The 14,626-nt window shown below is 43.7% G+C and overlaps 2 protein-coding genes across 2 annotated transcripts; one reads left to right on the forward strand and one right to left on the reverse strand.

Moving 5' to 3' along the window:
• The first annotated feature begins 928 nt into the window (after positions 1-928).
• LOC139286840 (monoacylglycerol lipase ABHD2-like) lies at positions 929-9,039 on the forward strand. The gene is made up of 11 exons (XM_070907765.1): positions 929-1,028; positions 1,417-1,500; positions 1,985-2,215; positions 2,808-2,983; positions 3,365-3,532; positions 3,792-3,975; positions 4,193-4,285; positions 4,647-4,748; positions 4,832-4,901; positions 5,527-5,611; positions 6,777-9,039. Exons 3-11 carry the CDS (start codon positions 2,004-2,006, stop codon positions 7,001-7,003), a joined length of 1,317 nt encoding a protein of 438 aa, XP_070763866.1. The 5' UTR covers positions 929-1,028; positions 1,417-1,500; positions 1,985-2,003; the 3' UTR covers positions 7,004-9,039.
• Positions 9,040-10,618: 1,579 nt separating this feature from the next.
• rlbp1b (retinaldehyde binding protein 1b) lies at positions 10,619-14,142 on the reverse strand. Its single transcript, XM_070908040.1, has 7 exons — positions 14,131-14,142; positions 13,278-13,406; positions 12,430-12,634; positions 12,045-12,223; positions 11,643-11,801; positions 11,075-11,185; positions 10,619-10,747 (listed from the first exon to the last, which is right to left on the reverse strand). Exons 1-7 carry the CDS (start codon positions 14,140-14,142, stop codon positions 10,619-10,621), a joined length of 924 nt encoding a protein of 307 aa, XP_070764141.1.
• Between the last annotated feature and the right edge of the window lie 484 nt (positions 14,143-14,626).

Here is a 14,626-nt window from a genome sequence, read left to right on the forward strand (position 1 = left end):
AAATATTCAATAGTTTCTCATAAATACAGTGTAACTGTCATAAACACATAATAATTGCATTATAAGGAATATATTATATAAACGTATCATGAATGTTATAATTATACAACACAAATATGAGTAAGAAATATATCAAAAGCATGATTGGGTCACTATGAATGAATATTAAGTACCAGTGCATCATACTGTACGTCCCATTAGTGGATGGCGCCCTCCAGTGGTTCAAATACTGAATGAAAGAGGGTCTGACTGATATCTGGGAACTGAAGTGACATTAATTACTGCTCTGAGGTCTGTTCACAAGTATTGAAAACATACACAAACAAATAAGGAATCTTTTGGTGTTCACTGTCTCTTCCTATTAAAAAAAACTCACCCTACTGTATTTCAGTCTCTTGTGGTACCACATATACTCTCGCGATATAACTGTGGTATTTATATATAGCTCTTTGTGTAAAAACTTGTTGTAAGTTTATGTGAATTTAATCAGCTATGATGTTGGCTATTATCACGGAGCCTATAGTTTCTATCTGAATTATTTCTGTGTGACGTTTGTGTGTCGTTACAATATTTAAGGCCACACGGATCAGCCCAGTGAACCCGCAGCATGTTGTTACTGTAAATTAGTTTACTGTTAGTTTCACTGAAGTAGGAAGTAAGCCACACCGCTGTTTGTTATGCTGCCTTCCCGCGCTGTCGGATTTTACCTGCATACACTCGGCGACGAGGGAAATAAGCCTCTGACTCAAAGCGACGCAATTTAATTTATACATAAATTATGACGACTAGTTAGTCGATGGAAGTAAAGAGCTAAAGTCGTTTGAATAATGTGCTAAAACGTGTTGTTTCTATTGTTTGCTACATTTAAAACTTCAAAAGTCGGAGCTTTGTGAGAGCACTTGAACGCACCGCAGCATTCCCCGCTGGTCGGTCAGCCCCGCTGCTGTAAACAGACGGTGTCCGCAGACGGAGCTCAACTGCGGGTGTGGATCCGACCAGAACCCGGACTGACTCCAAAGAGCGCGATGGTGAGACCGGAAATGTTCTCTGTGTACTTTTTTTTTAAGTATCGTGTACTTTGTGTATTGTCCGTGTAGTGTTGGAGCCATCCGCTTCACCTCGACCCACTTTAGGAGTCCTTGAGTAGTTTTACCTGAGTGACAAAACAAAAGAGCCAGAGACGGAGACCCGGGACACTTGTTGAGACCTGTTGTGGTTCTTCTTAAAGCGACCCGGAACACAGCGGGCTGTCATCTCTGCTCCAGTCGATGCTTTTCTACTTGTGTCGTTCCGGTTTTGTCGGTGTAACAGCGGATGACATGGTGGTTTTACATGTTTGTGCTGTAGCCTTCTGTTTGTTTATGTTGTCCTGAGGCACAGAAAGCTGCTACAAGTTCGCTCAACTGTGTTTTCCAGCACTGACGGAGCACCATCAGACCTTGGGTTCAAAAAAGGAGGGACCACCACCACCGCTGGATATTCTCCAAAGTCAGCAGCAAGGTGGGTATCACGCACAGTGTCCACACGGGATGGATCGATACTATATAGAGTTTCTGAAGGTCAATATTAGTATCAGTACTTTTGAAGCGAAGCATCCAATCCCTGCTGTTTTGTGCCAAGAACCAGTATTTATACATGTGGTCTGACACAGTCTTCAGACCAGCATGTGGAAGTCAAACCTCCCACTGACATCAGACTACAGACGTGTTGTTCAGGACTACCTGCAGCACACTGAGGGAGGCAGAGCCCGAAACATCTGCTGATCTGTGGATCCAGTAGATTATTGCTTCAAGAGATTTAAGAAAAAGGCAGTGACGTCAAGCCCATCAATATATACAGCACATGTTGGTCTAATGCTATTTTTATTAGTGATTTTTCAGTCTAAATGAGCTCATTCTAACAGAGTCATGTTACTGTCTACATAACACTCCACCTCCTGTAAGCTCTAAATAAGTTAAATGCTTCCCTAACATGCTGTGCATAGGTGCTCTCCTGTGTCCACAATGACCACCCTCGAGGACGGGGACATGCGCACCTTCGGCACGGAGCTGCCTGCCATGTTTGATGGCATGAAGCTGGCAGCGGTGGCAGCTGTCCTCTACATCATTGTCCGCTGTCTGAACCTGAAGAGTCCCACTGCAGCGCCAGAGATCATCTACCAGGACACGCCGCTCAGCCGCTACCTGCTCAAATCCTGCCCGATGCTGACCAAAGAGTGAGTGTTTATTATGTAGCTGTAGACTTGACTTGACGTTAATGACTCGGACTTGACCCAGAGACTCGGACATGATCTTTTGCAGGAAATACATCAGAGCAGTTTCCCCACACAGGGAGCAGAAACAGCAGAACAAATGGAGGGAAATAAAAGTAACAAATTACCTTCATATAAAAGTCAAAAAATCACAATTTTTAAAAGGTGAATACTTAAAGAAAAGTATACAGAATTTTACAGAAGTGAGAAGTTTGGTAACTGATCACTGATAGTGACTATATGAGCTGTTTTATACCTGAAGAAGCGACAGAAGAAGTCAGTCCAACTTTCTAAAGGCTACAGGTTCATGAAAAGCGGTCATCACTCTTAAAAAACTACTCCACCAATTTAGCATTGCACTCCTGTCAAAATCGATCAGAAAAGATATTTTTATTCCACACGTTCTTTTTTTTCTGGCGCCTACATTACCCACAATGCAACTCGGCCATGTCAGCTGGTGGGTTACATGTAGAGCCGTGTGTGTGCCGGTCTGTCGTGTGATAAGCTGAAACATCTTCAGGTTACGGCTGTAATGTAACACGGAGCTCCTCTTCAGATACATTCCTCCGCTGCTGTGGGGTAAGAGCGGTCATCTCCAGACGGCCCTGTATGGAAAGATGGGACGCGTCAACACTCCAACGCCCTGCGGCGTCCGCAAGTTCCTCCCAATGCAGGACGGGGCCACAGCGACCTTTGACCTCTTTGAACCGCTTGGAGACCACAGCACAGGAGGTCAGGAGCAAATACTTGTCCGTCTGGTAAAGCACAGAGCAGCTGGCTTTGGATTTACGGCACGTTTAGGATTTAATCGCACATCTACCGATCTTCTGTCACGTTTAAAGTTTCTTTTCTCATGAAGACATCACTAATTGTGTTCCTGTCTTTCTTAATGAGTTTTATGTGCTTGTTTGGCTCATGAGTACATCAGCCTCAAGTAACAAGCAGCTCATACCACGTTATGCTCGAAGGCCTCTAATGAACTCCCAAGAGGGAAAATGCCATGCATTTCAGCAGCCAATTAAATCAACACACACACACACACTCATGACACCCACTTTTACGCCCACACATGACTCCACTTTGTGTGTTTGTTTGTCTGTGCGCGTGTGTCAGATGACATTACCATGGTAATCTGCCCTGGGATCGGTAACCATAGCGAGAAGAACTACATTCGGACCTTTGTGGATCACTCCCAGCGGCAGGGTTACCGCTGTGCCGTCCTCAACCACCTGGGAGCCCTGCCCAACATGGAGCTCACCTCGCCGCGCATGTTCACCTACGGTAACGAGGGAAAACCAGAGGGGAAGCCAAAATTAGAGGAAGCAAAACAAAATGCAGCAAAACAGGTTTCAGTCCTGTCGAGAATGCAACATAACAACACACTGAGAAAAGCTAATAGTTGTGTTTCTCCAGAAGGGCGGCAGTGTCAGAGCCTTTAAATAAAAACACAGTTATATAGAACGATTAATTCATCCATACTTATACTACTTAAGTGTTTATCAGTACTGCACAGGTGAAAAAGTGTCTCTCTTTCGTTCAGGTTGTACCTGGGAGTTTGCGGCCATGGTGGGCTACATCAAACGAGCTTTTCCCCAGACGATGCTGGTGGCTGTGGGCTTCAGTCTGGGGGGAAACATCGTCTGTAAGTTCCTGGGGGAGAACAGGTCGAACCAGGACCGAGTGCTCTGCTGTGTCACCGTCTGTCAGGGTTACAACGCCCTCAGGTTGGTGGAATGAAGCGCGTACAAATGAAGAGAGCCAGGAATGCGTAGATTAGGATACCAGAGTGCTTCAGTTTCAGCCCCAGTTCTGAAACAGCACTTTTGTCAAAACCTTTATTGAGTGAGTGAATATAAATGTTAAGTATTGGCCACCGTGAAGCTTTGTTTTGTAGCTACAGTGTCTTTAAAGCTGTTTTCCCTTGTTCCTTTGTGTGTGAAGTGCCCAGGAAACATTCCTTCAGTGGGATCAGTGTCGGAGGCTCTACAACTTTGTGTTGGCGGGCAACATGAAGAAGCTCATCCTGTCACACAGGTGGAGAAACAGCAGTTACAGATGTGTTGATCCCTTCAGGTTTATGAATAGGTCATCGTACATACAATGCAGCCTTTCTGGTGGGACTGTCAGATTTTGCTTTCTTTCAGATGTACTGAGTTGTTTCCACATTAATTGTTGAAGTGGAAGGTTGGTGACAACACACCAAGATAAACGTCCATAGGAGACAATATTTTCTTGACTGTTTATCGGTCTAGTATGGACAAGCAATCACTCAAAAATGTGTTCAGTTAAATAGTGTGAATTCCATCAGCCATGATTCAGAGTCCTGGGCAAACAAAGATTTATCTCTCTGCCCTGATTCGTCTGTTGTAACTGCTGTTATTGTGTCGTTCAACAGGAGCAGTTTGCTTGACATGAACTCCAGCCACATCGGTGACGCAGACCTCAGCAGACTGTACACAGCCACGTCTCTGATGCAGATCGATGACAGCATTATGAGGTGGAGTTTTGGTTTTGATGTTTCTGATAATGACTGCAGCTCTTATCTCTGTCACTGACGTCATCACGCGATTTGTACTGCAGAAAATTTCACGGCTACAGTTCCTTGAAGGAGTACTACGAGAAGGAGAGCTGCGTGCACTACATCCACAACGTGAGTGACGACATTCAGTTTGGTTTACTTTGATATAATATTAATATTAATACTACTACTGCTTTTACTGCTGCTATGCCCTCAGTCACTACTGTGTCTACTACTTCTGCTGCTACTACTGGTACTACCATTACTACTTCCACTGCGAGTGTTACTACTACTGCTATTGCTGCTGCTGATACTACTATGGAGCTGGAACTGGGAGTTTTATTAGGGAATTAGCGTAGCTTAGCATAAAGACTGGTAGAACATGGGGCAAAGAGCTAGTATGGCTCCGTCCAATGCTCAAAAAACTATGCTAAACTAATGCTCACTGGTTAACACATTGTTTCTTGTTTATTTGAAAGGAAAGACATTTTAAAAAGACAATTTGTATTAGAGGAAGTTACATCCATCTTATTGGCCCAGTGTTTCTGTACAGTGTCTCTGCTGGTTGCCTGGAAACCTCATCTAAAACCACACATCGTCCTCATGAGTCAGGCTGTCTTCCGCCTTGATGCTAAGCTAAGCTAATAACCTGCTAGCTCTAGCTCTGCAACTTAAAACACAGACACGAGAGTGGTACTTATACTACTACTGTTACTGCTGCTGCAGAGTGTGAAACAAACTGTTGTTTCATCTCCAGGTCACTGTGCCCCTCCTGCTGGTAAACTCCTCAGACGACCCGCTAATTCATCAGTCACTGCTGGCTATCCCACGCGCCCTCGCAGGTTTGTGCTCATACATCCATTCATTCATGGTAGATAATGGTCATGAGTTATTCATCTATTACAGTAATAACAAATATTTCATGTGTTTTATACAAATGTGTTTATAGTGGGCCTTCCATGAGTGCACACAGTACATTTTCAGTATTAGTGACTGCAGTGGAAAGAAAAACCAAACTCTGACTCAGTTTGACATGAAGTTTAAAAAAAATAATGAATTTGGCGAGTCGTCTGAGTCGTCTTCAGTTGTACATAAAAACCAACACGTTTTGGTAGAAAAGTCTTCATCAGGGTCTCATGATTAAGAGACAAAGGAAGTAGCTAAAGTAACTAACTGCCTCAGTGGACCAATCAGAAATGAGGTCACACATTAAAGCAGCATATAATAAAACAATAATGTACATCCAGGAAACATGAACAGCTTATAAAAACAGTCTTCTGGAAGTATGACCTCCTCAGCAGCAACATGTGGAGGGAATTTAACTAAACTGTTGCTGACAGCTCATATTTAGTTTGTTTTGAGAGTTCCTTTCCTACAACAGTGAAACTCTGTCCTCACAGCGATACAAACTCAGTGTAGAGCACATGAGCCCGCTGTCCTTCCTCTGGAGCCGGAGTCTTAAGTGTTGATAAAGTCGCAGCTATCTGCTCAACACCGGCCAGCACAGACAGTCTTGTTGAATTTTTCAGGGCCATGTGATCCGCCTGGGCTGTTGGATTATATATATATAGAGCAGTGTGTGTGTGTGTGTGTGTGTGTGTCTCAGTAGGTCACATGCACTGCACCCTGTGTGTGTAAATCAGTGTGTAATGATTTAAACCTTGACAGGTGAAATTCTAAACTTGTCCTCTATTAAACTTAAAGACACTGAATTACAGTTTTTTCTTATTTCTTATTTACAGTGACTCCGAATGGATAATTCCATCAATATGTCATGAAGTAATGTTTTGTCGATTAAACTGTGTTATCGTCTGAATTTATTTATTACACTTTCCAGTATAGACCTCCTGCACACAGGGAGCCCACTGAATAAAAACATGTTGCTTCAGGTTTTCTGAAGCTGATGGATCTCGTTGGTGAACTGAAACTTAACACATGAGAACTAGTTTCATGTTTGGCTGTGAAAAAGAAGACAGTCCATCATCTTACCTCTCCTTCTATCTGTAGAAAAGATGCCCAATGTGATATTTGCCCTGACCCAACACGGAGGCCACCTGGGCTTCTTTGAGGGAGCCGTGCTGTTCCCTCAGCCCCTCACCTGGATGGACAAGGTCATAGTGGATTACACCGACGCCATCTGCCACTGGGAGAAGGACCGGCCGGCCTGTCTGAGGAGCAGCCGCCAGGACGGGAGCTCCTGCCTGCAGGGCCGAGGGGCAACGCTCAGTGGGTAACAGACAAAACAATAGACCAAAACTGCAAAAACACACAGGCGTGTGTGTGCTCTGCTTCAGCACTAACGGCCTTACAGTTTAGCGAGATGTAGGACATAGGCCAAGTGGAAGCGGATACATCAAGTTGTAAACTGAAACTCGCATAAGATAATAATACTGGAAAATGTAATATGACCTCCTGGTAAATTGTTCCTTCCTCTTTGAGTTCACCCTCTGCTGGTTTTTGGCAGCTGCTGCTTCTCGAGTCTGGACAGCAGGGTGACCTTTGACCTGCGTGTAGAAAGAAGAGTATTTTTCTACGTTAATTGCTACTGAAAACCTTCCTAGATACTCAAATATTCACAAATCGGCTTACATACAAATTAGACATCTAGTATAAATAAAATCATTATAATACCTGGAAGAGCGTCTTAGTGAAGTGTGACGGACACGTTGTCTGAAGCCTCAAAACCTTAAACACGATATATTTTAAAATATACACATCAGTCATATTTTGAAGCATGTTATGGTGACCTATTCAGAAGTTAACTTGTAAAGTTCACGACCAGATTGAAGTGCGTTAATATGAATGTGAATCTGGTTTCTGGCCTCTGAATCGTTGAGCCACCTCTGAGGAGCAGCAGCATGACATGATTTATGGTTTACAGTGGTGATTTCCAGCTGTTCTTAAGGCTCAACGTAACTTCTGTCGTGTTGATTCAAACTGTGCCTCTAATTTCAGAAGGTTTCGTATGACCTTGCTTGTTTCCATTAAGAAGCATTTGCTGTTTCATTGCAGGAAAGAAAAGTAAAACAACACCCATTGGTTTGGTTTATTTGATTTAATGATGTTTTCTGTGTCGTTGAATGGAAACATGGCCCTTCATACAAACTGCTGTTCACATTGTACTCCACACATTGTGCTGCTCCAGGTCAGCATGTCCCATTCCAGGAATCGCTCCACAGTTCCTTTAAAACCAGCTGCTAACAGCTGCTATTACTGTGATGAGGGTGGTCAGGTGGGTTAACTTCCTGTGACGTCCTTTTTAGATTTGTACAATCCAGGACACAAAGTACTGAACAAGTATCCCCGACTGAGGGGCTGTTCAGGACCGAGCTGGGTCAGACTGTGTTTACAAACCCTTTCTACACAAAGGAGAGCAGAGAGTGCAAACGGAACACAAACAGTAAGCGTATTAAATAAGAAATCCAATTGTGGACTTCGTTTATGCACCAAACAAACGGACCAAAGCGCTCTTCACGTTTCAATATGAACGAGCTCCACTTGGTACTTTTTAATGTTTCTGCTGCACTTTGGCCACATGTGACTCCCTAAAAAAGGCACATGGCTTTGGCTCAAATACAATAGAGGGCTCATATTGGACATGACTTTGAACAAGGGTTAATTGATAGGTTTCATAAGTGACCAAGGTTTTTTTTGGGGGGGTTGTTTTAAGCTGCTTATTGCTACATAAATGTACCAGATGGGTGGAGTTTGCCACGTAAAACAAATAAATACAGTGAAGACATGAAAACTACCACACAAAACATGATCATCTCACGATGCAGTGTGTTTCCATGAGAAATGTACTGAGAAAGGTCTCAAACACTCACAAGATACGAGGTGCATTTTATGTGCAGTTTTCTGTGGTTTATTCTGGGCCTTTTTTCATTGCTCTGAGAAGTGACTATGTGTGAATGTTTGATATTAGTCACAGTTTCCTGTGTGACATCCTGTCTCAGTGGACTCCACCCAAGCTCATGCCTGGCTTATTAATCAGCATTTAATACAACTTTAATTCTCTATCTGCCCTTTAAGAGCGGAACACAAGCGGCTGCAGCACCTCCTGTGTCTGTACGTGCAATACGTCCCGACTGTTTGGGACGGTTTCGCCTGCACTTTACTGTCTTTACTGTCCCTGTTTCTTTAATGTGTGTCAGCGTTTGGGTGTAACATTTGTAATCTAGTCATAATGTGTTTTGTTCTGATTTGGTGCGCAGGCAGGACTGATCAGTCATATATGAACTCACACATTAATAAATATTTTTCACATACACTTATTTGTATTTGTTGTTTATTGTAACCTATTCCAGTCATGCTGTCGCCATGACGACGTCTGTCGACCTGTCGGTCCAGAGGATGATGAATCCTGACTTTGGAGTTCCCCTCACTTTCCCGTCATGAGGGTTGACGTGGCTTTGAGTGAAACGTTCCCCTCAGAATGAACTGTAATAACTTTGATTAAACCTTTAACCTTTCATCCAGCGCCACCATCAGGTCAAAATGTAAATGTTCGAAACGCTTTGGTTTTGCAGGTATTTGGTCAAAAAACCAATGACGTTCAGCCTGAACTGTACTTTGTGTTTAGCGCTAATTAGCAAATGTGAGCATGCTAACGCGCTAAACTAAGATGTTAGCGTGTTAGCATGTCGATGAAAATTGATGCAAAGACTACAACTTATATTTATATACAGTTTATTGTACATTTATTGACATTCTTATCGGTGCACCAGGTAGCACAGTGGGTAGAACTTAATAATATTCATTTTGAAGAACAATCTAAAAAACACATGAGAGACAGGCACTTGTTGGAACATCAGCCTTGTACTTCCAGGAGAGACGGGGGTCCAGAGGGTGGAGACTGAGACAGCTGGGGCCTGCCAGTGTTAAATCGAGCTGTGTGGGTGAACTATGGTCAAAACAAAGCACAACTCAACAGAGATGAGAGACAGAAAATGTCTTGTTCAAAGCCAGGCGGTAAACATTTGGCTTAACGTGGGTCAGCCTGTCGTTTTAATAAATACTTTATCATTTGTTCCTTCAGGACATCAAAATACTTCAATGTACGGTCAAAGAATCATCATCACTGGCGCTTTTGCATTTCACCCATTAACTACAAGTTAACTTTACAGTAGTATTTTGCACACCATGTCGTTTTAGATGAGAAACTGCCTCCCGGACAGCCACTGGCTTCCATTCATTTGAGTCATTTCCTTGGTGACTTTCAGTAAGCTCTGAGATCTGAATTTTTGTGGAATAAAAGGATTGCTGTTTGCCAGCAAACTCTAAAATCTTGAATCTCAAACACACCAACAAGGAAGCATCAAAACAGCCTGCCCCCCCCCCCAAAAAATGTGAATTTTCTATTTCAAGCCATTCTCAACATGAAGGTTGATTTTCACATTATACTGGTTTGAAATGAAGTCAATGGTGGCCTGAAAGGTAGAAAATCTGTCTTAAAATCTTTGGAAAACAATCTGCACGTGTTTAAAGTATATGCAGTCTGTAATTAATGGTCTAAAACTTGTAAATCTGCCAGTGTGTCCAGTCCTGTAATGGGTAGAGATCTGGCTTTGGTCACCAGTGCTAAAAATAAGGAACTGTAAGGTGCTGAAGTGTCAACAGATTGGCTTTTACAGAAACCAGTGGAGTGGAATAATGATTGAGGTGAGTGGTTCCTGTTGTGCTTTAAAAGAAACTCTGGAAAACAACATCACTTGAACTTCTCACAGACTTTCAGAACTTTTTTCCCACAACCACACAGAAAGATTGGGCTTTAAGTCTCCACCGTCTGAGGGGTTTGTAATATATAATAGCTCATCACCTGGTTGGCAAAGGGGGGGGGGGGTGGGGGTTTAGTCGAACAGCTTGGCTGCTGTGGCCTTGCCGTCGTACTTGGAACCTTTTCCATCGAACTCAGAGGGAAGGATGTCAGCGTCAAACTCCTTGTAGTAGCTTTCCAGCTCGTCTCCGTGGACGAACACCTAGAGCAAAGGCGTTTGAGACTGTCAGTAGCTTCAAAATTTTAATTTAAATGTAATTCAATTCTATAATTCTCTGAGGTGGGACGTCTTTATGAACTCAAAGTTGAACATGAGAAAAACTGACGAAACATTAATGACTTAAACAAAACAAAGTTGATTGTAAAGTAGCACTTTGGGGTACTGGTTGTTCACTTAGTGAAGCTTCATGTAGTGTCACGTCACCTCGTGTGTAATTTAAAAGCTTGAAATGACTGAATGCTGCAGGAAGGAGCAGCCGCATTGCGTTCAGAGCGGTCATTAGTATTGAATGATGTTTGTCTGACTCACTCTCTCCAGCAGCTTGCTCTTCATGAGTGGTTTGACCACATTGTAGGTGGTGGTGAAATACCACGGCTGGTGGATGAAGTGCACAGCTTTGAAACGGGCTGGGAATGAATCCTGGAGGAGAAGAAAAAGTAAGATGGTTTGGTAAAATAACTCAATATTCACTGAAGACGAGTCCTGCAGAAAGAAGAAGAAAAGGCATTTAGACTTTCCTTGAACATGTTTCACATCAAGGATCAGTGAAACGTTTGAACACTGAGCAGCTCTTCCTGGTTCAGTTCAAAGATAAATGCTTTGCTTTTCTTTACTCATCCCGAATCTAAACACATCTAAATCTCTAAGCTGCAAACTGCAACCAGACATGAGGAATAATCTACACAATCTTCTGTGAGGAATACTGTAAGAATAAGAACACAAAAACACACTTTACACAGTTTACCAGCTTTAGAAGTGAGGGAATGAAAACTTGACAACGCCATCTGCAGTTTCATGTCTATAACATCCATCTCTCCCACCCTTTAATCTGCCCGTAGGGACAGACACATCCGTGACGTGAGTTTAGATTTCCCACCTGCAACATGTCCACCATCTTCTTTAGTTCGGTGGGTTTGATTCCCGACGCCTGCTGCATGGTGAAGCCCTTGAAGTTCTCAATGATGCAGAACCCGTTGATCTGAGTCTCCTCGTTCTCCAGCAGCTTCTCCAGGATCACGCAGTAGGCACGCAGGATCTGAACACACACACACACACACACACACACACACACACACACACACACACACACACACACACACAACACACACACACACACACTGCTTATTGATTTAAATCTCGCCATCACATTTTCTGTCTTCAGTTAATGTTTGAACAAAACGAGGTGATACGAAAAAGCAGATTGGTTTACCCATTTAAATGGAAAGTGAGTTTCCAGGTGCATTGTGGGACACGTGGTCACCCAGAACCACTCACTTACCTCATCAAAGGTGATCTCCTCGTAGTCCCAGTTCTCGATGTTGAAGAGCAGAACCACGCGGCCGTATTTGTCTCGGCTCTGCAGGATGCCGGGGTAACCGGCCTCGATGGTGCTGCGAACGGCCTCTGGGGTCAGATTCTCAAACAGCTCGGGGTAATCCTTCCTGAAGCGCACGTAGCCTGGTGGAAACACGGGAACAGAGGGTCACACCAGGCTGCAAATATGTTTTGGTATCAAGTATTGACTGGTCGTGTCATCCACTGCCAAAGTGATGAGAAGATAGAGGTCCCTCCGGCCACTGTGGAATCATTAATGACAAAAGTAGGTGGTCACAGTCTTCAGGAGCTGCACCTAAAACCGAAACGCTGTCAGGATATTGACGCACCCTTCATAAGCTCGAAGGCTCTGGGGACGTCGTACTTCCTGGCGCGGATGAAGCGGACCAGCAAACTGTCTGGTTTCTCCCCAAACGTGTCCTGCACCCCCTTGGCCAGTTCGTCCCCTCCATCTGCCTTCTCCTTAATCATTCCTCGCAGCTCCTTCACAGCCGCCACCCGCTTCTCATCCGTCTCGTTCAGCTCGTCCTTGGCCTGCAGGGGGAGCCGGAGCAGACCGTTAGCTCACGTGTTGGATGGCTTTGGTTTCACGCAGTTTAGTGACATACTGTCAAACTTGTGTTGTCGCTGAATGATGGATTGTAAGAATGTGCAGAGCTGCAGAGGAGACGATGCCGTCTGATCGGTTTGGTTTCATCTGACTCTCCAGCTCCTGAGATTCAGTTTAGATAATCAGTCCCAGCTTGCCTTCATGCGAGACATTCTCTGTTAGTGAAGTTTGAACTTCTTTTCTGGGTGGGAGCGGCAGCTGATACGATAGCTAGCTTGGTTAGCTGTCCAACTAGCCTAGCCGGCCTTTTACCCTCTAAGTCTGCCGTCTCCTGTGTTTTTAGTGCATTCTTTTGAAGAACATTTAACTTTTGTCTTGATAACATGAGGAAAAGTACTGCATGTGGGTTGTTTCCTAATATCCAGGCTCTCTTCAGTTTCCTGTGTCTTCTGATATTACACAATAAACTCATCTCTCTCTTAGAAAAGACTGAGATCATGAACTTTATCTTAATTTCTGTGTTTATTCTATAGTTATATGTAGTTTCATAAGATTAGATTGGATTGGATTTAACTCTGAGTCCTTGCTTAGTGTACTGTGATGTAATGTGAGAACACGTCTGTCTACCTTCTGCTTGGTGTGGTCTGGCAGGCTGGGGCAGGGTCCAAACACCAGCCCGTGGTCCTTGACGGTGAGACGCTCCAGCTTGGCCCTGAGAGCCTGCTCCTCCTCCGACACCATACGGTAAGTTCCACTCTGAGAAGTATTCATTCATTAATTAATCAGTATTACTGTAAACACAGACGTCTCTCTAGCATCATCAGACTTTGTTGTAACTGTTTCGCAGCAGCCATTTTGACCTTAATGATCTCTGCAGCGTGTCCCAGTAAGTCAAAGCGTCTCGAGTCTCATCATTTTATTTAATCACATTAATAATGGATGCATTCCATTTAGCTGTGCCAGTTCCAGGGTCCTGGTATTGTGGATGCTCATTCACTGGAAACGGCTTAGCGGCACACTTATAAGAAACAGATCCATCTGCTGATCTAAGTTGCATGTTGCTTTGGACAAAAGCTGAATGTCTTTCTGTGTCAATATAATTCTCTCACATGACTCCGCTGTGCTGTTGTGAGGTTTTAAACATGTCTAATCCACGTGTGACAAAACGCCTGTCCACCAGTGCTGCGGGAGCATAATCAATAGCCTCAGTGTTTGATTAATCTCCCTCACATGAGTCCAGTAAAGCCTGTAAATACATGGTAAGGACTACGTGTAGACCTGAAGCAGGGATCGGAGATTAGCAGCTCAGGCTACTGTAGGTGTTGACCGCATTCATAACAATGGGGTTGTGTGTGAGGGGAGTGTTACTCAATCACAGGCCGTTCTCCTTCAGCAGCTCAGAAATCCACGTAGAATATCAGCACTGATTAGTTCCCTTTGAGCAACACAGTTTAAAGGAAGTTCAAGTGTAAGTACTTACAACCACGGCCATCTTCTGCTCTTTATATCAGCTTCGTCGCGTCTGGAAGAAAGCGAAAGGGAATTCACATGAAAAAACAACTGACACTCTGTAATCCCTCTTCTCCCCACCCTCTCGGCCATCACAGGGTACCTTGATTCAGCTATATTTAGCACTTGCCCATTCCTGGATGATTTATCAGGAGATTTAAGGTCTTTTGGTTTCATAATCAGCAGGCTCACATTTGTTATCACAGTTTAAACTCTTCAGTATCATTTCATCAGTAACAACTTGAACCTGATAGTTCCCTTGAATCTCCTGTAAAGCTGGTGTAGCTCATGCAGTATCAATTTATCTATTGATAATCGATCGACCATTTCTCAAGTAAAAATACAAAACAGGACCTATGAATGAATCGTGTCCTAACTTCAGTCTAAATCTGTCACACTTGCACTGAAACACTGGGCTCCCTGCCGTCTTTGGAAACCTTGAGGATGTTTCTCATAAGTTTGACGTG

The sequence above is a fragment of the Enoplosus armatus genome, chromosome 6 (assembly GCF_043641665.1).
Source record: "Enoplosus armatus isolate fEnoArm2 chromosome 6, fEnoArm2.hap1, whole genome shotgun sequence".
Taxonomy (NCBI): domain Eukaryota; kingdom Metazoa; phylum Chordata; class Actinopteri; order Centrarchiformes; family Enoplosidae; genus Enoplosus; species Enoplosus armatus.